General features: G+C 53.5%; 1 protein-coding gene and 1 long non-coding RNA gene across 2 annotated transcripts in view; one reads left to right on the top strand and one right to left on the bottom strand.

Moving 5' to 3' along the window:
* The window catches only part of Igsf21 (immunoglobin superfamily member 21), a 226,796-nt gene that overhangs the window by 72,544 nt on the left and 131,593 nt on the right, over positions 1–22,659 (bottom strand). Inside the window, exon 3 of the mRNA XM_052715215.1 lies at positions 10,052–10,173. Within this exon, the coding sequence (XP_052571175.1) occupies positions 10,052–10,173 (122 nt within the window). The remainder of the gene's footprint in view (positions 1–10,051; positions 10,174–22,659) is intronic.
* LOC128096078 (uncharacterized) overlaps positions 20,990–22,659 on the top strand; it is a 31,943-nt gene continuing 30,273 nt past the window's right edge. Inside the window, exon 1 of the long non-coding RNA XR_008213525.1 lies at positions 20,990–21,101. This is a non-coding gene — a long non-coding RNA (uncharacterized LOC128096078). The remainder of the gene's footprint in view (positions 21,102–22,659) is intronic.

Below are 22,659 nucleotides of genomic sequence, written 5' to 3'. Positions count from 1 at the left end.
CCCAACCCTCCATCCATCCACTCACCAGTCCATCTTCCTATCTGTCCACCTGTCCATCTGTGCCATCCCTTCCCACTCCATCAGCCTCCTCAACGTGCATCGCCACAAACACAATTACCTTCCATGGCAACAGAGCTTCTCTTGAAACTGGGAAATGTTATTAGGCCACAATAACATATTAAGGGGGAGGTCTGAGCCGCCCGGAGCCCCTTCTAATGCACAGCAACACCTGCGTGACAAAGACTTTGTTCTAAGCTGTTTAGTAAATTAGGCCTTTCCTGGACAGTTTCAGCCTTCAATTTTTTTTAATACCAGCAATAAAATGGTTATATAATTAGTAGTAAAGCTGGCAGCCTGTTACTGGTGTTTTACTTAGAAGTAAAAAGACTATGCATGTGTGTGTGTGTGTGTGTGTGTGTGTGTGTGTGTGTGTGTGTGTGTGTGTGTGTGGTTTTCTGACTGCAGGTAGATAAATTATTTGCAATGTCAGCTATTCTATCCCACAGGCTGGGCCACGGAGACACCAGCCTGGAAAAGAGTGAAGTTTGAGTTTTGACTCAGCTGCCGACTTGCTGTGAGATCATAGAGAAGTTGTAATCTCTGAGCCTTGGCTCCCATCTGGAGAATGGGAGGGCTGGCCTGGGTGACACTGAAGGTCGCTTGCAGGTCCGATTGTCTGGGAGGGGACGGTGGCTTTAAGTGGCATCTGTGTGTCAATGACTAGCAGCTTCTCCTCTGCCTGTATCTTCGGTGGTCTCTTTGGTCTCTCCACATTTAATATACAGGAATTCGGAGGATTTTTTTTTTTTTGAGACAGAGTTTCACTCTAACTCAGGTTGGCCTTGAACTCTCAACAATCCTTCTGTCTCAGCCTCCCTGGTGTGTCTGTTTGGGCTTCGGACCAGCAGTGTTACCTTCTCTGGGCTGGGTTCACAGAAACTTGGGCCTGGTTCAGAAGCTGCATTTCAATGGAAAAGTCCATACTGCTCTGCGATACCTGGCCTCTCAGCCTCTCCTGACTCAAAGCTCAGCAGGGACGCTGAGTCCCTACCCTCCATGCTGTCCATATTCCAGCCTCGGGCCCCTGCTTACAGAATGTTCATTGCTAGTGGGGGTGGAGGATGGAGGGAGTGGGGGGTGGGGGTGTCAGTTGCTGCACCGTACCTTGTGGGGCACAGAGAGGCTGCACCTCAGGCAACAGAGCCCAGTCGCCTCTCGCTCTCCACTGTTACCAGTGCAGAGCTGGAAATGTCCACTCCAGGGGACAGGGCCCTGACTTCATGTTCACCTCCCAGTGCCAGCAGTTAGCAAGGAAACTTTTCTTAAATAACAAGTAATGAGGCAGATGGTGCCCGGCAGGAATCAAGGCCATGTTCCCACCACTCACCCAGAGCACAATCTGGTGCTGGTTAGTGGCTCCTGGAGACTTGGGGGCAATGCTGCCCCTGGGAGGCCCCTGGTTAGAGGTGTAACACTACCCAGAGGAGAGATGGGACTGCCCATTAGTCTCCATCCATCAACTTGGGACAGGCTGCTAGGGAGCCAAGTCACTCCCTCCTCAGCTGAGCTGGTGCCCTGTGAAGGGGGCCTGAGGGCTGTATCACACAGCGAATGTTGGGTTTAATCAGACAGTACAAGCCAAAGACAGGCTGATTGCTGAAGAGCAGTAGCTACCAGCTCATTAGCCTAACAACCCTTCACCAAACTGCTAGCAGGGTACTGAGGCCCTAGAGACAGCAGTAGGCAGGGGGTGCCTGCCCACTCTTAGAAACCAGGCCTGTCTTTGGAGACAGGGGTGGGTAACACAAGCGAGCCCCTACTTGTAATACCCCAGCTCTTCACCAGAGGGCAGCAGACAGCTTTGTAGTGTGTTCTGCCCCTGTTGTCTCTACCGGTGAATTGGGGGAAGGTAGGAAGGTAGCGGTGCTCTGTAAACCCAGTGGTCCCCCTGGGGCAGGTGGGTGGGCGAGGACACCCAATGGAAGCTGTGTGCTCAGCAAGCACACTCCATTTTCCTGCCTCAAAATGCCTCTGCTCTCTCAAGATAAATGAAGAAGTACTCTGGCCCTCCTGCCAACCATGGAAACAGAGGCAGGGGCTGTATAGTCAGCAAGATGCTGGGACCGTGGAGGCACTCACTCCAAGCCCGAGATGAAAGGGTTGCCCATGCAAGTGTGCACACATGTGTATGCATACGTGTGTGTATGTATGTGTCTGTCTATGCATGCACATGTGTGAGTGTGAATGTATGTGTTCAGCATAAAGACAGAAACACCCCCCCCGCCCGCCCCAGGCAGCCCCAGGGTCCTGTGTGGAAGCGCAATAAAGAAAAATATTTGGAAAAATGAAAGAAAGCGGATGTCAGGGAAGGAAGGGCAAATGTCCACTTGGGGGATGGGTGGAGCCAGGGAGGGAAGGAGGAGGTGCCAAGGAGCAGCTTGAACTATGGAGGAGACGGGCACTGCCCTGCAGGGCAGCTCATGACCCGGGTCAGCAGAGAGGCAGGAGATGGTAGCAATTGGCTTGGGAAGCTGAAGGAAAGGCAGCCGGCTTCTTGCCTTGAAGGAAGGATGGATCCTGCCTGCTGGTGAGGGGCAGGAGAGCCACTGCACCACACGGATATGTGAGCACTACTGGGTGAAAGGGCAGGTGCTTTCTGAGAAGGGATGAATTGCGGAGGGGACAGGTCAATGCCCTGGGCAGGAACAGCAAGGACAGAGGAGGATGGGGCCCAGGAGGGGACAGTCCCATGGGGACCCAGGCAACACAGCCAAGGGCTCTTAGGTGGAAGGATTTCTCTTGCAGGCCAATGGAATTGAATCTACCAGCTGCGGCAGCAGGTAGAGACGGAACAGAGAGTCGCTCTCCCAGCAAAATGGGCTTGGGTTTGTTTGCCTTCCTTGACCAGAACATTCAGCAGCTCTGGTGTGTGTGTGTGTGTGTGTGTGTGTGTGTGTGTGTGTGTGTGTGTGTGTGTGTGTGTGTGTGTGTGTGTGTGTACCTGAGTGAAGGTGCCCATGGAGTCCAGAAGAGGACATCAGATCCCCTGGAGCTGGAGTTACAGGTGGTTGTGAGTCGCCCGATGCAGGTGCTGGAAACCAAACTCTGGTCCTCTGGAGGAGCAGGCAGTGTTCCTAGCCACTGAGCCTCTCTACAACCCATGTCCATGGATCTTTTGGCACTGGGCTGCACACAGGAGCAGGTAGATGGTGTGTGGTGGTGGGTTCTTGAAGTCTCAGTGCCAATATCAGTTTAAAACCCGGCTTCCTGGTCCCCTGGCCTAATTCCAGGCTTGAATCAAATTTTGCCCTGGTAGGTTTTGGGAATTCACATTTTTAAGCAACTTCCAAGCAGATCACTGAGCAGGTGGTTCTGGTCCCTCCCTGCCAATGGTGGCGGGCTGTGGTTCAGGAGATGCCCAAAGGCAAGTCATTGAAAGCTCCCCTAGTGGCCATAAGGAGAACTGCAGCTCCCTTCTAAAAACCCTTAACTTTGACATCGGAACTGGCAGGGCTCCCACTGTGGTTGAAGGCTGGGGGGTTCCTGTTGTAATTAAAACAGGCATCAGCTGTCATGAATGACATACTGGAAGGGCCCAAGGTTGTTCTCACCACATAATTCTCAGCCATATTTCTCGATGATCTGGGTTAGGAGAGAGGCACGGGTTCACAATGGGCCTGTAATTGGGTGTGCAGAATCTGGGGTGGTCATCTCCAGAGAGGTGGAGCCTGAGGTTGTCCTATTGCCCGGACCCAGCCAACTCTACACACAGTAGGCACTCAATGTGTGCTTATTGAGAGTCAAGTTAGTAAGTGAATGGGCGAACCTCCTGATGGGCAAACAGTTCCCTTTACATACATTTCAGGGAAAACAGATGCATGGCACCTTGTGATGGCACCCAGAGGACCAAGGGACCAAGATTTCAGGCTTCCAAATCATTGAGGCCGGCACGGCGTTTTCTCTGTACCCGAGGCGAGACAAGCATTCAGGCCGCGTACTAACATACACCATCGGGGAAGACGTGTAAGGTCTCAAAGGGCCGTGGATGCCCGGCTCTTTGGACTGAGCTGCTAATGCATCTATTTAAAACCCACAAGTGTGTTTTCATTAGAGCAGACTCCAGAGGGCTTCTCTGTAAAGACCATTGTCTGCCTACTTGGAGTGGCCTTGTCCCCCTCGGGGCACCTTCCCACCTCCTCTGAACATATTGTCCCTTCCTCTCAGAGCCTCTGTTTCCAGCTTTTTGTCTCAAAGCCGCTTTCAATTCTAGGCCCACTTTCCACGCCACCATCGCCGCCATCTCCTCGGCCCCACCAGCTGAGTCATCTTGGCGTGGGTCTGAGCGACTCCTGGGATGGCTCATTGCTCGAATGGTTATCTGTGTATCTGTTTCAGCCCCACTTCCCTCTTCCCAGCCCCCACAACACATGGCCCCTCTCTGAAGTTTAGTCAAGCAGATTCTGGGTGCTGAGGTGGGGAGGACGCACTGTTCCCTGGGGACCCTGCTGCCTGGTGAGAGCATGGGGAGGAAGGGACAGGCTTTAAGGCCCAACCTCTTTTGTATAGCATGGCTCTGCCTCCTTGGTGAGTGTACCCCAGACCCAAAATAAGGTCACTTGCTTTAGTGCCTGCCTGACCATGCCCACCCCCACCCCACCCTGCTCCCACGACCTGGGAGGGTAAGGCTGTGTGCTCAGTTCCCCACGGAGCCCCAGGCCGTGCTCAAACAGACGGTTGTTCTCAGCCACGTGGGTGAGATGACATGTGTCCTCACATGTTTGTGGGACTCAGAGATCGGGCCCCAGCCTCCTCCAGGAATCACTTTGTCTTTCCTCTCTCTGCTCAGTAACCAGTGTGAGCTTTCAGGTTCGGATCACAGTGGGCCACTGCCCTTGGTGGCTTCCAGGATGCTGAGGGTAAATCGCTACCTATTTTATTGTTTCCTAAGCCCTGGCCACGCTCCACCCCAGGCAGCCTTCTCACCTCAGGGCCTGCTTGCTTCCTGTGCCTGCACGCGTGGAATGATCCCTGCTTCCTGCCACACCCCCGATGCGTGACTGTCTATGCTCTAGTACTCAGTTTGGATGTCGTCTGTGTCATGCAGCCCCCACTCCCTGAGACCCACCCTTTGATCAGGAATGCCCTTATTTGCATGACCTATATTTGCATAAATCCTATTTGCATGACCCTTATTTACATGGCCTTGATTTGCGTGGCAGAGATTGCGCACTGGAAATTGCTTGGATAGAGGCTTAAACTAAACCTTGCCAAATGGTGCACTGGCCAAATTTGGCCTGTCCTCCTTGCCATGGTGTGTATTATATATCAGGAAACTGCACATGAGGAACTCACCCTAAACAGAAAAGTACTTTTTCCTGGGGCTGGTGAGATGGCTCCGGGTATAAAGTAATTATGTAAGTGTGGGAACTAGCATCCAGGTTCCCAGTACATGTGGTTACAGTAGCCTGCCTGCAGTCCCAGTCACCCTAGAGGCAGAGATAAGGCATTCTCAGAGCTAGACTATTAGCTGGACTAGTGAAATTGATGAGCTTTTGGTTTAGATGAGAGACCCTGCTTCAGTGTATGAGGTAGAGAGAGTGATAGAGGAAGTGTCAACCTGCACGTACATGTGTGTGCCCGCACAAGTGAACACACACACACACACAAACACTACTTTTTATACTCCATTGCTTTATACTGTCAGTGGTACTGAAGTACTAGTACTCTAGTACTCTTGCCCTACACTGCAGGGATACTCTGCCCACTGCCCACTCCACTCCCTACACTGCGGGCACTCTGCCCACTGCCCACTGCATTCCCTACACTGCGGGCACTCTGCTCACTGCCCACTCCACTCCCTACACTGCAGACACTCTGCTCACTGCCCACTCCACTCCCTACACTGCGGGCACTCTGCTCACTGCCCACTCCACTCCCTACACTGCGGGCACTCTGCTCACTGCCCACTGCATTCCCTACACTGCGGGCACTCTGCTCACTGCCCACTGCATTCCCTACACTGCGGGCACTCTGCTCACTGCCCACTGCATTCCCTACACTGCGGGCACTCTGCTCACTGCCCACTCCACTCCCTACACTGCGGGCACTCTGCCCACTGCCCACTGCATTCCCTACACTGCGGGCACTCTGCTCACTGCCCACTCCACTCCCTACACTGCGGGCACTCTGCTCACTGCCCACTCCACTCCCTACACTGCGGGCACTCTGCTCACTGCCCACTGCATTCCCTACACTGCGGGCACTCTGCTCACTGCCCACTGCATTCCCTACACTGCGGGCACTCTGCTCACTGCCCACTCCACTCCCTACACTGCGGGCACTCTGCTCACTGCCCACTCCACTCCCTACACTGCGGGCACTCTGCTCACTGCCCACTGCATTCCCTACACTGTGGGCACTCTGCTCACTGCCCACTCCACTCCCTACACTGCGGGCACTCTGCTCACTGCCCACTCCACTCCCTACACTGCGGGCACTCTGCTCACTGCCCACTGCATTCCCTACACTGCGGGCACTCTGCTCACTGCCCACTGCATTCCCTACACTGCGGGCACTCTGCTCACTGCCCACTCCACTCCCTACACTGCGAGCACTCTGCTCACTGCCCACTCCACTCCCTACACTGTGGGCACTCTGCTCACTGCCCACTCCACTCCCTACACTGCGGGCACTCTGCTCACTGCCCACTGCATTCCCTACACTGTGGGCACTCTGCTCACTGCCCACTCCACTCCCTACACTGCGAGCACTCTGCTCACTGCCCACTCCACTCTACTCTGATCTAAGGCATGAATTCCTCCACTGCCCGCCAGTCTCTTTCTCATGTCCCCAGTCCATCACTGGGGACAGAACCTCTGAGGTACATTGCTGTGCCCAAGGTTCCACTACAAGGACGCACACCTGCACCCACAGGAGGCAGGCACCCTGTCACCCACCAGCTTCTACCCACCAGCTGTGGACAAGCACGGGGAGTCCCTGGGGCTCCTTGAGGCTCCCCAGGAAATTGTCCTCTGCCGGTTCCTGGTAATATTCCCAGCCTCATTCTCACCCCACTTTCCCAGCTGAAGAGGAAGCTGCTCAGACAGCTGCAGAGCTGGGACTCTGGGCCGAGATGCATTAATTTGTAAATATCTTCATTTATATGTAAATGCGGAGCCCGGAGCCCCACCACCAGCCCTAATGGGGCCCTGCCGCCTGGCATGGCAGCAGCTCTTTCTTCACTGGCTGGGTGGGCATCAGGACATGTTCCCAACGCTGTTAGACTTCACAGGTCTCTTCCTTCACTGCCTCCTGGTATCCCCTAAAGCACGGTGGCTCTGCTCCGTGGTACCCTCTGCTCAGGCCTCCTGGTTTCTCTGCCTAGAAAGAAGGCTGCCGACACCCAGCATGAACATGGGGGAACAAAGGAGCCTAAGACTTAAATTGATGCTGCTGTGTGACTTTGGGCAAGTCCTATACCCTTTCTGGGCCTTGTTTTCATCAACTGTGAAACAAAGAAGGCACCATGCTATAAGTGTAGGAAGAAGTGGCTTAAGGTCTCATCAAGTTCATGTCATTCCAATGGGAGACTCTTGGCCTTACTAAATGAACCTTGACCCCTTCTATAAAATAAAATGCAGAGAAGGGGTGTTAAAAAAAAAGTTACCTTTCCAAGTTCAAGGGGCTACTGGTGAGGAATGTGAGATGCAAAAGAGAAAGTGTGTACATAGCGACTTTAGGGGAGTCTGGTGCAAGATGGGATTTGCCTTGTGGTGGGGACAGAGGGTTGTTCGAGGCCTGGGGGCGAACATGTCCACTCAGAACAGGTCACCTGCTCACTGTGTGGAACAGCCAGCATTGGACGTGGGGTCATCAGGCATCAATTTCTACCAAATTCTACAATTACAGAAAGATTAATTTGGTCAGCCAGCTTTCCAGGTGGTGGGGTTGGGGGACTGGTTCAAGGTCACCGGGTTAGCAGTGACTGTGCTGGGATTTGAACCCCAGTCTTCAGGTACCTGCTGGCTTTCTGAATGCTGGTGAGCAGGTGTGGATGAGAACATGGCTGTAAGAGGCGTGTGCAGGAGTTGGGTTTCCTTCTAGCTGAGGGGTCATGGGGGAGGGGGGACCATGAAGCCACACCTGTGACTGGGAGCCCACTGGAGATGAGAGGATTCACCAGTGCTGGGTGCTGACTTACCCACCCGCTCCCAGACTGGGTTTAGGGAAACCTGGCTCTGAGCCAAGAAGTCCCCTGCTGAGGGACTCTCCGTGGCTCCCAGGGCAGTGCTTATTTTCTTCTCCAAAATGCTTTTTATCTCCACTCTCATTTTGATGGTAACTGATTTATCCTTGGAATGTGTTCCTTTTCAGAAGAAGGGGAAATACAGAGAGGCACCTGCCTGCCTCTTGTGAGCCCCTCCGGGGGGTGGGGGGGGGCTGGGAAAGAACAGCTGGGACTGGGGTCCTAGCTCAGTGCCTGAGACCGGGAGTCTCTGGACAGGGGCTCACAGCCCCCTTCTGGCCCCCACTCAGCAGGTGGGAGGCCCAGCCAGATCCCCACAGGGTGCCTTTGCGAGAAACAGGAAACAAAAAGACGACAACAAAAACCTTCTGTCCCGTTCTGTAATTTTACTCTCATGCAAACCGAGGCCCCTAACCACAAAGGAAGTTCTCCAGGGCCTTCTGGGACCACTCTTCTAGAAATTTCTGCCACACATTGACTTGCTAAGAGCAGAGGGAAGGGTAGGTGAGAGACCCAGTTAAGGGGTGGAGCCTTGTTCACATCAGGCCTCAGGGTCTAAAGACTGTGACATCGGATACTCACAGAGATGTCCGTGCCGCCCCACAAACCCAGGTGTAACTGTGTAAGGTGTCAGGAGGGCTGCGTCACCTGTTGTTCCCAGCATGGGTTCTGTCGGACCGCTGCCTTCCGAGAGTGCGGACAAAGCATTTACCACACAGTGTGAAATAGTGCACGTGTGTGTGTGTGTGTGTGTGTGTGTGTGTGTGTGTGCACCCGCGTGTGTGAGTGTGTATGTGTGAGTTTATATCCAGCATTACTGTGAAGCTACTTCACACATAAGATCGATCCCCTTACTGAAGGAGGCTGGGGGAGGGGGGAGGGGGGAGTGGGGAGGGGGGAGACTGGGGGAGCCTCCGCTGTCCAGCCCAGGGAGAGCTAGTCTGTGAACATGCTGGTCAGCTGGAACTGCCTAAGTGGGGTTCTGAAGGCTGAGGAGGAGTTTACCAGGTGACCAAAGGTGGGAAAGGCTGTCTGTCAGGAGAGACTAACACGCATAAAGGGTCAGAGGAATAAACTACTGTCGGTCTTTGGGGAACATGTAGGGCTATGGGTACCCACATATGTAGAGCATGTTGGGCCCCAGTGTGAGCCTGGATTATCTTGGTTCTGCAGTCTTTCAGAAAATAGGGGAGGGTTCCTCTCTCCTCGTCCTGCTACTCCTGACCTGAGAGTCCAGGTGTCCCCTATTTGGGACCCTTGTAACCTTAGGCATCTTGGGAGACAATGGGATGTGTTATGTGTGTTTTCAGGCTGGGAAGAGATGATTCACCTCCCAGCTCTGTCACTCTGGGCTGTGTGACCTTCGGCATAGCTCTTGCCCTCTCTGGACCTCAGCGCCCTCACATTACAAATGGGATTTGTGAAGCCTGTCTTGCATGATTATGGAAGGAGCTATGGCCTTCATCTCTTCTCACCTCTTCCCTCCAGGGCTTGGCTCCACTTCTGTGGCCGGCACAAGGAGAGGGATGCATCCCCTAAGAGCAGTGGTTCCCAACCTTCCTGATGCAGTGACCCTTTAATACAGTTCCTCAGTGTGTCATTGCTACTTCGTAACTGTAATTCTGATATTGTTATGAATCTTAATGTAAATATCTGGTATACAGAATTTCTGATATGCCATCCCCTAAGGGCATCCAGGAACTGCTGACAGGGGCTGGGCAAGCACACCCGCGGGCCCGGCCCCTCCCTCTTCCTGCTCGCATGCCTGCCGCCGGCTTGCCGGCCCGCCGGCTCGGGTGGCCTCACCTCACAGTGGACTGGTACACCAGATCCTCCCTCTTGCGGTAATTCTCCATGTGTGAGTAGTTGGTGGAGAACATGGCGTCAAAGGTGAAGATCTTCTGCTTGATGGTGCCACCCTCTGTCACCTGCCACAGAGCAGAGGAGCCCCAGGTGAGTGCCCAGCCAGCCCAGGTCACCGCTTTCCTCAGGAGCGCCCTTGGCCTGTCCCGACCCTTGCTCCTCGGTCCCTCCCCTCTGCTGATGAAGATTCCCACCCGGAAGCGGCAGGCGCCAGCTGCCGCCCCTCCCCCGTCCGTTATCCGTTACCCACGGAGGCTGCCGGGCTTCGCCTTCGCCCGGCCTCCCTTGGTCTTTGAATCCAAACACCCGCTGACACCTTAAGGATTTGGGAAAGAGCCCCAGGGCCTGTGAGGTGGCTCAGCAGGTGAAGGAGCTCGTAGCCAAAGCCTGACAAGCTGAATTTGATTCCTGAGTCCGACATGGTAAGAGAGAACCGACTCCTGCGAGTTGTCCTCCGACTTCCGAGTGCACTGTGGCATGTACATATGCACCCACGCACACGCACAAATAAATAATTAAATAGGATAAATTAATTAATGAAAAAGAATGACAGCCTCTGGCCCCAGGAGGCCAAGCTCACCACCACCACGTCCCAGAGAAGGAGACAGCAGACGCGTGTGCTGGTGACAAAGAGCATCCCACACAGAGCTTTCCTGCCCTGTTCCTCCTCCCTCTTGCAAAGGCCTGTGATGTGGGGGCAACAGCCAGCCTGTGAGTAATCCTGGCTCCCTCCCGCCAGCGAAAGCCACCAGAGCATTGACTTATGAGCAGGGAGCTGCTGGACTTTCAATTCTGCAAACGCTGGGGGGCCTTCTGAGGCCCTGCAGGCATGGTGGAGCAGAGGTAGCGGCCTCTCCCCACTGGGTCTTTCCAGGCACCAGGAGATCCTACCACCACGAAGGCTCTGCTTTGCAGAAATGGCTAGTGTGGCCTGGGTAACTGTGGGCACGACCAGAATGGGCTTTGTAGAGTGAGTTATGGGTTCAGAGCCTGGTCCCAGGGCCTTAGTCAGTAGAGAGAAGGAAGGGGAGGGGTCAGGCTAGCCAGTAAGATGGGGAGAATGGAGGGCCAGGGGACCACCAGCATGCAAACAACACATGGAAAGACAAATAAGCTATATTGCAACTATTTCTGCTTCTTAGTGTACTTATTATTATTGTGGATGTGCGCACGCTGTGTCGGGGGGTGACCGCGGAGGTCAGAGGACAATTGCAGAGTCGGTTCTCTCCTTTTACCACGTGGGCTCCAGGGATCAGACCCGTCACCAGGCTTGAGCAACAAGCGCTTTTACCAGCCCAAGACATCACAGCCAGTTCTGACAAATCCTGAGAGGGTAGGCCCAGAGTGGCATGGGAATCCAGAGGAGGGGGAAGGGCACTTCATGAGGGTGGGGAGCGCTCACAAGGGGTGTCTGAGAGGATGTGAAATCAAAGCTGCTTCTGCAGGAGGCTCCAGAGTCAGACAGGCAGAGCAGGTGGTGGGAGCCGAGGCCAGAAGCGGGGATCAGCTCAGCTGCCTCTGTGAAAGTGACTGTTGGGAGTGCCTGGAGCAAGAGGGAGCAGCCACCCCCACCCCCACCCCTGCAAGGATACTGACAACAGAATGCCACCACTGAGGACCCATGCACAAAGAATGCCCCGCCCCCCTGCAAGCACCAGTCACCCAGGGTCAGATATGGGTTCTGTTTATATGCTCTCCTGGTCATCCGGAAGCAAGTCCAAGGGGGAAGCAAGACCAGAGGCAGTGACCCAGGGACAGACGGACGGAAGGGGCCTGTCAACATGGGGTACTTGCTTTTGTTTTTCTGTAACCACCCTTGGGACAGTCCCTCAGGAGGTCACAAAGTCTCCACTCCACCTGAGTGCAGGGAAGCTGGGGAGGCAGGGGACCCCAGGAGGTGACGGTCGAGTCAGTGCTGGGGCGCAGGTTGCTGCAGGGTCCCACTGTTCACAGCCGATGAAGAGCCAGGCCCAAGTGTCCGGAGCTCCCCAGCAGCGGCCGCCCGACGCGCACGCCTGGTCTCCACCGCCTCCCGCTAATGAAAGTGTTACTCCACAAAGCAGAAAGGTATGTGTTGTCACTGTTTCAATTATTTATCTGTTTACTCGGCTGCAGTTTTCCGCTTGTCTCAGCAACTCTATTATAGACCGCGAGCTCGCAGCCTCTCCCCGCTCAGCTGGGCTCCGCACTAACAGCCTGCGACAGGGCGGCCTCATGCCTGGGCCTGGAGAAGTGGAATTAGCTCCCTGCGGCTCCTCTGGTGGAAGCAGGGGAGGGGGCTGCCCTGCCGGGGAGGGGGGTCAGGGATGGGGAGATGCTGAGAGTGGTTTCCCCAGGCATCTGTCCACCCAGCTAGGAGGACTGGCCTCATCCGCACCCAAGCTGCCTTCGACTACATCTTGGTGGTTTAGTAAACACACATTTGGTGCAACACAGCCAGCATTTATGGAGCACCAACTGTGTGCCATGCACTGGCCACATCTGTTACCTGCCCCATAGACCAGGAGCGACTAAGAACAAGGACACCTAAGTAAGTACCAGTGGTAGGTGGAAGGATGCTAACACATTCGTGGATTTTGTGACTCTGAGTGGGATCAACAGTAGGACTTTCCTAGACTGGTTTTCCTCTGAGCCCTCACCAAGCCCATCTGCCTCTCATCGCCACTCTAGACTTATCTAGCTCGTTACTTGGCTCATTTCCCTCTGAGGCTATTTTGTTCTCATCTGTGTAGCCTGAGGACAGGGAGATATGACTTCTCACCTCACCTACTCTGCAGAAGGACCCAGATTCCAGAGTAGGATGGCAGCATGCGGGAGGAGAGCTGTGGCGAGTGAGAGAGGAGGCCGCATCTCACTGGCATGTGGCTCCATGCTGGCACTTGCCCAGGAAGGACGCCCTTTGGGAATACCCACAGCCTGCTTCTGAGGCTTAACCAGTGGACTGAGCCAGGCGGTGCGGGGTCTGGGGGCGGGCGGGGCCGAGTGGCCTGGCTGCTTTCAAAGTCAAAACAAACTTAGAACCATAGCCCTGCCTGGGGTGGGCTCACAACTCCTCTCTTCCCAACCCTTCAAGGATGCTTTGACCCCTTAGAGACATCAAGGTACGTTTCAACCAGGTCCTTCAACTTGGAGGCAATTTATTTATTTATTCATTTATTTATTTTATTATTTTATAAATACAAGTGTTTCGGCTGTCTGTGTGTCTGTGCATCATGTGCACACAGTGCTCACAGAGGCCAGAAGAGGGCACTGGATCCTCTAGAACTGGAGTTACAGATGGTTGTGAGCTGTCATGTGGGTGCTGGGGGCAGAATCCAAGTCTTGTGCTAGAAAAGCAAGTGATCTTAATTGCTGAGCCACCTTTCCAGCCCTTGGGAGACAATTCTGGCCCCTTCTCTACCAGGGGACACGGCATATTCTGGAGATAGTCTTGGTTGTCACCATGAAGGTCCCGGCACGTAACTGACAGGCCAGGGGGACTGCTGACCCTTTTGATGAAGAGGACCCACCTCAAACACTCCTCAACACACTGTTGATACACTGAGATTGGCATGGGGAGGTAGCTTAGTCCCCAGCACACAGAGGAAAAGCTGGCCATGGTGACCCACATTTGTAATCCCAGCACAGGGGAGGCAGAGACAGGAAGATCCCGGAGTCTCTCTGGTCATTGATTGAGTCTATCCTAATCAGTGAGTGCCAGCTTAAAAACCAAGATGGAGGGCACTTGAGGAATGACACAAGGTTGGGCTTTAGCATGTGCATGCGCATGTGCACACACATACACACACCTACACACATGAACATATACACATGCCAATGTACCTGTATGTACATGCACACACACACACCACACATACAGAAACATACATAAACATGTACATATGTGTGCCTGCACGTACCATGAATATTGATATACATATGTGCATGCACACATAAGAACATGCACACCTGTACACATGTACACACGTACCTGCGCACACGCACACATACATGTCAAGGTTGGGAAACCTTCCATCTCTCATCTGTGTGTCTCCCCCTCGTGCCCTGGGAAGACAGTGTAGTGGATGTTAACAAGTCACTTTGCAGCTGAAGATACAGCTGAGGCCCTACACTGGGCCCAGCACTCCCTGCCTATCCCACCAGGCTCACCTCATGTGGCTGCTGTAGCTTGAGAAGGGCAGGCAGTAGGTTCCCCCGGCAGCCCTCTGGCTCCAGCCTTGCCTGCCTTCAGGTAGAGCTTTTTATCTCCTTCCAAAGCTCACAGCCCTCATCGCCCCAATCTCAAATTTCACTCCATTTTTTTTTATTACACAACAGAGGCAAAAAAAAAAAAAAATCTGTCAGTAAAACTGTCTCCTCAAATTTATTCGCCGGGACTGAGGGTTTTATGACTAGGAAAATACGCTCGCCCCCCCCAAGCGTCCACACCCCCCCGCACCCCAGATAAAGCAAGGAAGAATTACCTGAGCCATAAATCCCTGCTGCAGGCCGAGGCACAGGAGAGCCTCAAGGACGAGCCTGATTTTCTTTGGTTTTATTTACTTTTTTTTCTTTTTCTTTTTTTTTTTTTTGAAACAGTGTCTAGCTGTGCTGAAACTCACTATGGGGAGTCCAGCCTGGCCTCCAACTTGGAGTGTGAGTTGTGCCTCTGCCTAGTGAACCCTGCCAATCCAGACATGCAGCGTCACCCCTAGTTCTTAGTCACAGCCTTTTCCCTGGGACAGTGTGAAAACTGCCCCCCCTTTTTTTATCTTGACTGTTTGCTGGGGGAAAAGGGACCAGATATTTGGAGCGCTGTCTGCCCTGGGACACTGTGATGCTCTCACTGGTCAGAGGTTCTGAGCTGTGGGCAAGGGTGGTAAGTGTATGAGACACAGGCACCGTTTCCGTCCTCACGCAAGAGGAAGGCAGGGACTGTGGCACATCCACAGCCCATTGTGTCCCATTCAGGATCTGGTAGGGGCAGAGCTCAGACCACAGCCATCTGGAAGACATGAGTGGAGAGGGCGAGTCTGCAGTGACAGGCATATGCCAAGAGGGAAGGTGACTGGAGAAGTCTCCTTGGAGGTATGCAGGTTCAGCTAGACTGGACTGAGAAGCATCCAGAAGGCTAGAGAGGTACACTTCTGGGCGTGTCTGTGAGAGTCATAGTCAGAAGTTCCCAGAGGATTAACTAAGGGAGAGGGCCACCGTGTGGGTGGTACCAGCCCATACCTAGGTCTAGTCTCCATCTTCCTCTCTCTCTCTCCCTTCTCCCCACCCCACCCCATTACCATGAGCCTAGGGACATTGCTCCATCACTATCCCCTCCCACTGATGCTCAGTGGTGCTCAGGTTGCTTTGTCCTGTTTATTCAGCATGGGACCCCAGCCTGCTGGGGAGGGTGCGGCCCACTTTCAGGGCGGGTCTTCTAGCCTCAGTTAACCTCATCTAGAAATTCTCTTGCAGAAATGTCCAGAGCTGGGTTTCTATGAGTCTAAATCTAGTTCTACTGAGAGTGAAGATTAACCCTTCACACACAGGTAACTGAACTGCAGAGAGCAATGTCCTGGGTAGGGGGACTGACCATGACAGCACTCACTGAGTTCTCACTGTGTGCTCACCACTGTTTGTAAGCACAGACTCACACAGATGCACACATGTTCAATGTATGTCAGCAACGATCAGCTTCCAAGCAGCCACACTGTTGTGTGGCCAGGCTAGGCGGCCATCACACAGTCGGTGCTTTCAAAAAGGTGTTTTCTTCTTGTCCTGCCCTGTCAGCCTTTCTGCTATGAGTTCCCCAAGTCATTAGCTACAAGTTGTCTCTATACTGTTCCTTATCTAGGCCTCAGTTTCCCTAAATGTTCCATGAGGAAAATGAGGCCGATGGCCTCTGAATACTCTGTCTGCTTGTGTGGCCCCATGCTGTGGTCCCAGTGTTGTGGCTCTAGACAGACAGCCCTAGCTGACCACAGCTTGTCACACCCCTGTTCCCCACCCTCAGTGCCAGACTCCCTCCCCCCCCCCCCCCCCCCCCCCCCCCCCGGCCCCCGGAAGCAACCCTGGCTGTGGCCTAATGGATTTACAAGTTGGTTCATAGAAGCGTGACCAATGGATGCAGCCCAGCCAGCCGCAGGAGGGCCCACTGGCCAGCCAGTCACATTTTAATTTGAAAAAACAAATAAGTCTTCAGCTTCAGCCTTCTCACCAATGCCCCTCAATGTCACCATCTGTAAAAGGGAAAAAAAAACGAAGAAGAAAAAAAAATGGGGGATCACCTCTCTCCTCCCCAGCCTTTCTCTTTGTGTTCCACAAAACCAATTACAGGTTGGAAATAGCTGTAATAAACTTGATATCCCACTTACGGGCCAATCCCGCTGCGGCCAGGAAGTGTAATAGTGGCGGAGAGTGGAAACTGCGGGTTTGTGGAGCTGTTTAAATTGCCTGCCTACATTACTCCACTCCTCTCCAGCGGGGAAGGAATTCGCTCTCCTGGAAATGGAGCAGCTGAGGTCTCCATGTCCTGGGCAGCGCAAGGGAGTGTTTGCAAGGCAGACTTTAATGAACTGATTAGATGTAGAGGAGTGGGTGGCCCCTGGGAGCTTGCATCAGCCAGGCACAGGTTCAAGTCCCCAGCAAGGCCACTCACATTCCCTGGCAGTGAACGAGAAAGAGTGAGAGGCTGGCCTTCCAGCACTGCCGAGGGCAAAAGGAACATCTATCAGATAATGCAAGTGACAGAACACAGAACCAAACTATACCATGGAGCAGCTCAGAACCTCAGTGGGCAGAATGCCTGCGGATCATGTGTAAAACCCCAGGCTGGGCAGCTATAATCCCAGCACTCAGGTGGCAGAGGCAGGAGGATCAGAAGTTCAAGGTCATCCTCAACACGAGTTGGAGGTAAGCCTGGGGCTATATGAAACCCTGTCTTAAATGTTATAAGAAACAGGCGCACACTTGTAAAACAGGAAGGAAAGTGGGTACAGCTACTGACCTGGAATTTCAATTCTGATCATTGTAGAAGACAATGAAAAGCGATTCTAGAAACTTCTACCATGTGACTGTCATTCAGAGGTCCCATCTTCATGCTACTCAATCCTGCATGTCTGGCATGGAGACCAGCACAGAGTAAGTCCTCAATTTACACTTATTAAACAAGTGTACAGTTCAGCAGAGGAAATATGGGCTCTTCAGGGCCCCTGTCCTCAGCTATCATTTTTGGTACTTATACCAAGAGAGCTGAGCAGGGACCCAAGATGACATCAATTAGGTCAACAAAGCTTCATCAAAGGATCACCCAGGTGGAATTGGGCCCTGGGCTGCAGCCTGAATCCCTCATGTGCCTGAGATTAACATCTGTCTTGCAAGGCTGGATTGGAGCTGAGGCAATGGTATACAAGCAGATGTGGACCGTGAGGGAGACTGGCTTCTCATCTATGTGGCTCTGCATTTCCTGATTCCTCCAGCAGGGCGGCAGCATGGAGCTGGGATGGTCTTCTGTGTGTGCTGGGGGTGGAGTGGATGGGGTGTAGGAGGGGGCTGTGAATTCAGATTCTGTAATAGAGTCTAGCGTGTGGCAAATACTCACTCAAACTCTAGAAATAAAATTGTAGCCAGAGAAGGAATGTCACCTGCCCAGGCTGCCTGGCTGAGGTGAAGTGGACATTTGAACATGCGTCTGACTCTGAGGATTTTATAGAAAGGCCTCAGGGTTGGGGTGGAGAATTGGGCCAAGGCCAGGGCCAGGGCCAGGAAGTGGACAGGTATTTTAGAGGCAAAGACCCTGGATAAAGATGCTCTGGAAGGGGATAAGAAACATGAACGTGGAGGGAAGCCAGGAGACATTGATGGAGCCACTTTGTGGTCCTCTGGGTCTGGGAGGACATAGAGTTTCTAGTGGTCTCATTGCCATGGCGACCCTGGACCACTCTTTCTCTAAAGCTCCTGCCTACCTGTTCCCTACTCTGGTGGGGAGCTGTAGCCACAGATGCAGGCATGAGAGAGGATGGGTGATAACCAAGGAGGAGAAGGAAAAACAAAGGCCACCCACCTCTCTGGGTTACCGACTCCACTCTCCTGTGCCAACTCTGTGAGCTCCCGCTCCTGGCAAGGCTGGGCTGGGGTGATTGGCTTCCCTGGCGTGTGTGGGAGATCCGGTGTTGACAAAGACAGCTGGTATCATAAATTGCCTTGTCTCATCTGGTTATGGTGCGATGGCAGACAGGCGCTCAGGGACAGGACGGGGGCGGGGGGTGATGAGAACAGGAGAGGAGGAGAGCAGAGTGACTGCCAGCCTCCTTGTGGGTCCTGGGCTTGCCGTGTGGGCAGGTGAGGGGACAGGTATGACGGCTGCCCTAACGGTGCACAAGTGTGAAAGCCTACATTCTGGGGCAAGGCGGGGATGTGTCTATGGGGCTCAGGTGTACTGAGCTGCCAATGACGTGCGTGCGTGCGTGCGTGCGTGTGTGTAAATGTTTATTCTTTTTATGGGGAGTGGGATACATGCATGTCAGTTTGTGATACCTGGTCAGTGTGTACTCTGCCCCCCACCTCACAGTGACAAGCCCAGCTGTTATGTCCCCCTCTTTGATCTATGACTCAAGGAAGAGAAACAGATAGCAACTGAGGCAGAGGGTGTAAATTTCTTAGGAGGCCAGGCTGTTTCCACAAGAGTGGAAGAGCATCAGGCTGGCTGTCCCTACCACACCGAGGCAAGGTCCCCTGAACCCTCAAACTCTTCCAGCTACATGAGGGTCCCACATTACCTTCTGGGCACCCTCGTCCCCATTGCAAACAGGAAGCAAGTGTCATGAAAGGTGCCATAGGACCGAGGCCAGGCACTTGGATTTCAGAGCGCAGCACAATCACCAGGACCTCACTTGAAGTCTCACGGAGTCAGCTGGGAAGCAGCGTGACTCCCAGGATGTGGTGTAAGAGCCTGAGCTGCAGCAGCCCTGGGGAGACGGGAGGCCCTAATCCACACTGCAGAGCTGAGTGGGGTAGCGTTTGCTCTCTGAGGTGAGCGTGCACCTCTAGATCCCACATTTCCCTGCCTTGCTTTCCTCAGTTGTAGGTCAGGGGTAGGAGAAGCACACCCCGAGGGCACTGGAGGATGCTCTGGATTCTGTGTGTTGGGCAGTCAGGCCTCAGGTAGAGTGAGAATCCCACTGTCAGCTATGGGATGTGGCACAGTTGGTATCCTTTGTTGCACTGAGTAGAGATTGGGAGCCACCAAAAGCATTAAGAAGGGCATTGCAGAGTCCAGGGACATCAAATAGTTTCCAAACTGCTATACACACAGTGAACCTCAAACTAGTGCCCAGACCTGGGGAGAAGTTGTGAGAATAGAGAAGAGATCGTTTTCTGGGTCCTCTTTGGGGCCGCTAATTAGATCTTCAGATCTCAGGAGCAGGCTGGGTACAGCAGCCCGATTGGGTCCTCCTAGCTAGTCCCAGGATCTGCTTATCTGTGTGCAAGGCTCTGTCACAGAGCCCCGCTGTGACACCTCTACAGCTTCCTCGTACTCAGTCCCCAAAGCCTTGTGCCATCCTGTCTGAGAGCACACCTGTGTGGACACTGTCGTCTGACAGCTGCCTGGCCTGAGCCAGTCAGGCCCGCTGGTACCATCGGGAAGGGTGCCAGTCCCTGCGGAGGGCCCTTGTTGTGACAATGTGGCTGGGCCCCCGTGCTCAGCGGTGCTGCGAAGAGTTGGGCCGTGTCAGCAGGTCTGGCTGCCAGCAGATCCACGGCCGTAGCCATCAGCGGCCCACGCCAGCCTGTGCACCTGCTATGTTAGGGCAGAGACACTGCAGACAGTGTTGGCTGGCATCTCCCACCCTGTATAATTAACACGGCATCGTGGGCAGCTCAACCAAGCGGAGCCCGTCCGCCTGTCCATCTGCTGGCTGCTTCCGGGGACGGGCCCTTTAACACAAGCTCAGCAGCCTGCTAGGGAGGGGAGAGTCCTGAAGCGATTGCTGAGGATCCGGGCTCCATCTCCGTTCAGCCACTGGCAGGGCATACTGGGACATTTACATTCCACCTCTTGTCCTCAGTTTCCTCATTTGTCCAATGGAGCTGGGATGGTTGGCCTCTTTGTCCTGCCTGTCGTGAGGATGTTTGAGCAGTCGGTAGACTTCGGGTGGCCGATACCTACAGTTAGGGGCCACGTTGGAACTCGCAGGTTATCATCACTTATTTCTCATTCAGTAAGGATGCCCTTGGTTTCTACTCCGTGCCAGAGACTGTTTTAGGAGCAAGGGACATGGCTGTGAGGCCTCTCTTCTTCCTCAGTATGTGTTGTAATGGGAGGAGATGGACAATTAAAGAAGATGGAAGATGCATGTTCGGTAGAGAGGGGCCTGTGTCCTCGTTTAGCAGGGATGATGGGTAAGTAGGTGGCTGGGGAAGGGGCCACAAGCTCGTGAGAGGAGGCTGGGGTCCTCTGGAGTCAGTCCTAGGGACAGTCCTGGATCAGGTGTGCACTTCACACTGCGCAGATGGGGTTCTGAGGTGCTGAGCCCCAGGTGAGGCCCCGCCACTTCCTGCTTTGGTTGCTGCTCTCAGGGGCTCTCAGCAAACCCAAACATCCAGTGGAGTGGGAGGGCGGCGTCTCAGCAAACCCAGACATCCTGTGGAGTGGGAGGGCGGCGTCTCAGCAAACCCAGACATCCAGTGGAGTGGGAGGGATGTAAAAACCAGCCTCGGGCTGGAGAGACGGCTCAGAGGTTAAGAGCACTGACTGCTCTTCCAAAGGTCCAGAGTTCAATTCCCAGCAACCACATGGTGGCTCACAACCATCTGTAATGAGATCTGGTGCCCTCTTCTGGTGTAAGAGCATACATGCAGGCAGAACACTGTATACATAATAAATAAATCTTTAAAAAAAAAAAAAACCAGCCTCAGTGTACGGGCGCCTGGGCTCGGTACTGAGACAGAACCCTGTGGATTAGTCTAGTCTTCGTCTCTCCAGGTATCCACCTGCCTCACTTGCTGCGTCCATTGCCCGGTAAGTCACATACATCAGTCTGCCTGGCTCCTAAGTCTCCTGCGTAGACACCACAATTTAGAGTTCACAGTCCATTAATGAGTCTTTTTTTTCCTTTAGAGGTGATATTTGCATACAATAAATTGCAAAACCCTTAAGGGCCCCTTTCAAGTGTGTGTGTGTGTGTGTGTGTGTGTGTGTGTGTGTGTGTATGTGTGTGTGTGTGTGTATGTGTGTGTGTGTGCCTGTACATGTGTGGGTGCATGTGACCAGGGGTCACTCGTAGGAGTCATTCCTCAGGCCAGCCTGTCTGTCTTGTTTACTGAGACAGGCTCTCTACTGGCCTGGAGCTTTACCAAGCAGGCTAAGCTGGCTGAGCTGAGAGCTTCTAGGGATCTGCCGGCCTCTGTCTCCCATCTTGCCATCACTGGGGTCACAGGGATACACCACGGCACACAGATCTTTGATTGGGTTCTAGCAATTCCAACGCAGGTCCTCAGACTTTACCAACTGAGGCATCTTCCCAGCCCAGACAGAATCATCTGTGAGGTGGACCTTGTGGACATTTACTGGACACATTGAGAAACTTGCCTCACGACACACAGCAGCACATTAATTATGGAGCTGGATCTCATTCAGAATCCCTGACTCCCTGCCAGAGCCCAAGGGGTGACCCTTGTCTGATGGACCACAGTGGAGATGACTCCCAGCTTGCGTCTTGTGGGGGCACATAGAATTCCCACTGTCCCTCTGTTCAGCAGGGGGCATGTTCTTCTAGTGAGAGGAGAGAGAGAACTGAAGAGTTGAGGTGAGTTTTTATTATAAGGAGGCTGTCCAGTAAAGATCACTCAGCATATTAAAAAAAAATCTTTACCTGGCTTTGGACAAACCCTTGGTGTTATTACAACCAAGAACAGAAATCCCATTTGCTTTCCATCATAGAGCTGGTGTGTTCTTGTGCCCAGAGAGCCAGGACTGCACAGACAGAATGACTTAAGAGACAGGACAGGAAGCGTGTAAGATCAGGAGTCATGCAGTCTTGGGTCCACATTCTTGGTGGACTGACCCCCTGAGAGATGCAGGACAGGCACCTACAGTTGGGAGCTTCAGGCTCCCCATCTGTAAAATGGGATGTAATAGCCCCTCTTCCCAAGATAAGGAGAGGACAAAAATGTGTGGTCCGCACTCACTGCCTTATGTGACCCCTGGTCTCAGGGACTGGTGAGACAGAGCGAGGCATGCCTACGGCCACCAGACCTACAGGCAAAGGGAACACCTAGTGGGCTCTGTGCTAGAAAGCAAACCCCTGAAATAGTCAAGGTACGAGAAGCTAGGAGACGGGCTGAGGACCATGTTTAGGGAGCATGGGTCTTCAGCAAAACCTGGATGGTAAGAGGGTCGGGGGTGGGGGGGGGGGCGGTGACCAGGAGGAAAAATGACGATCAGAGCAGCTGTCAAGGCCTGGCAATGGGACACAGTTGTCTGTACTGAGCCTGTACGGAGCTTGGTGACCTAAGTAGTGTGGTGGTGTCTGGAGTCAGGTCACATGAGGTCCTCAATGCGGCAAGGAAGGTGGATT

This window comes from Peromyscus californicus, unplaced genomic scaffold (assembly GCF_007827085.1).
Source record: "Peromyscus californicus insignis strain IS unplaced genomic scaffold, ASM782708v3 Scaffold_5__1_contigs__length_169319896, whole genome shotgun sequence".
Taxonomy (NCBI): domain Eukaryota; kingdom Metazoa; phylum Chordata; class Mammalia; order Rodentia; family Cricetidae; genus Peromyscus; species Peromyscus californicus.
This window is presented reverse-complemented; position numbering and strand designations above follow the sequence as displayed.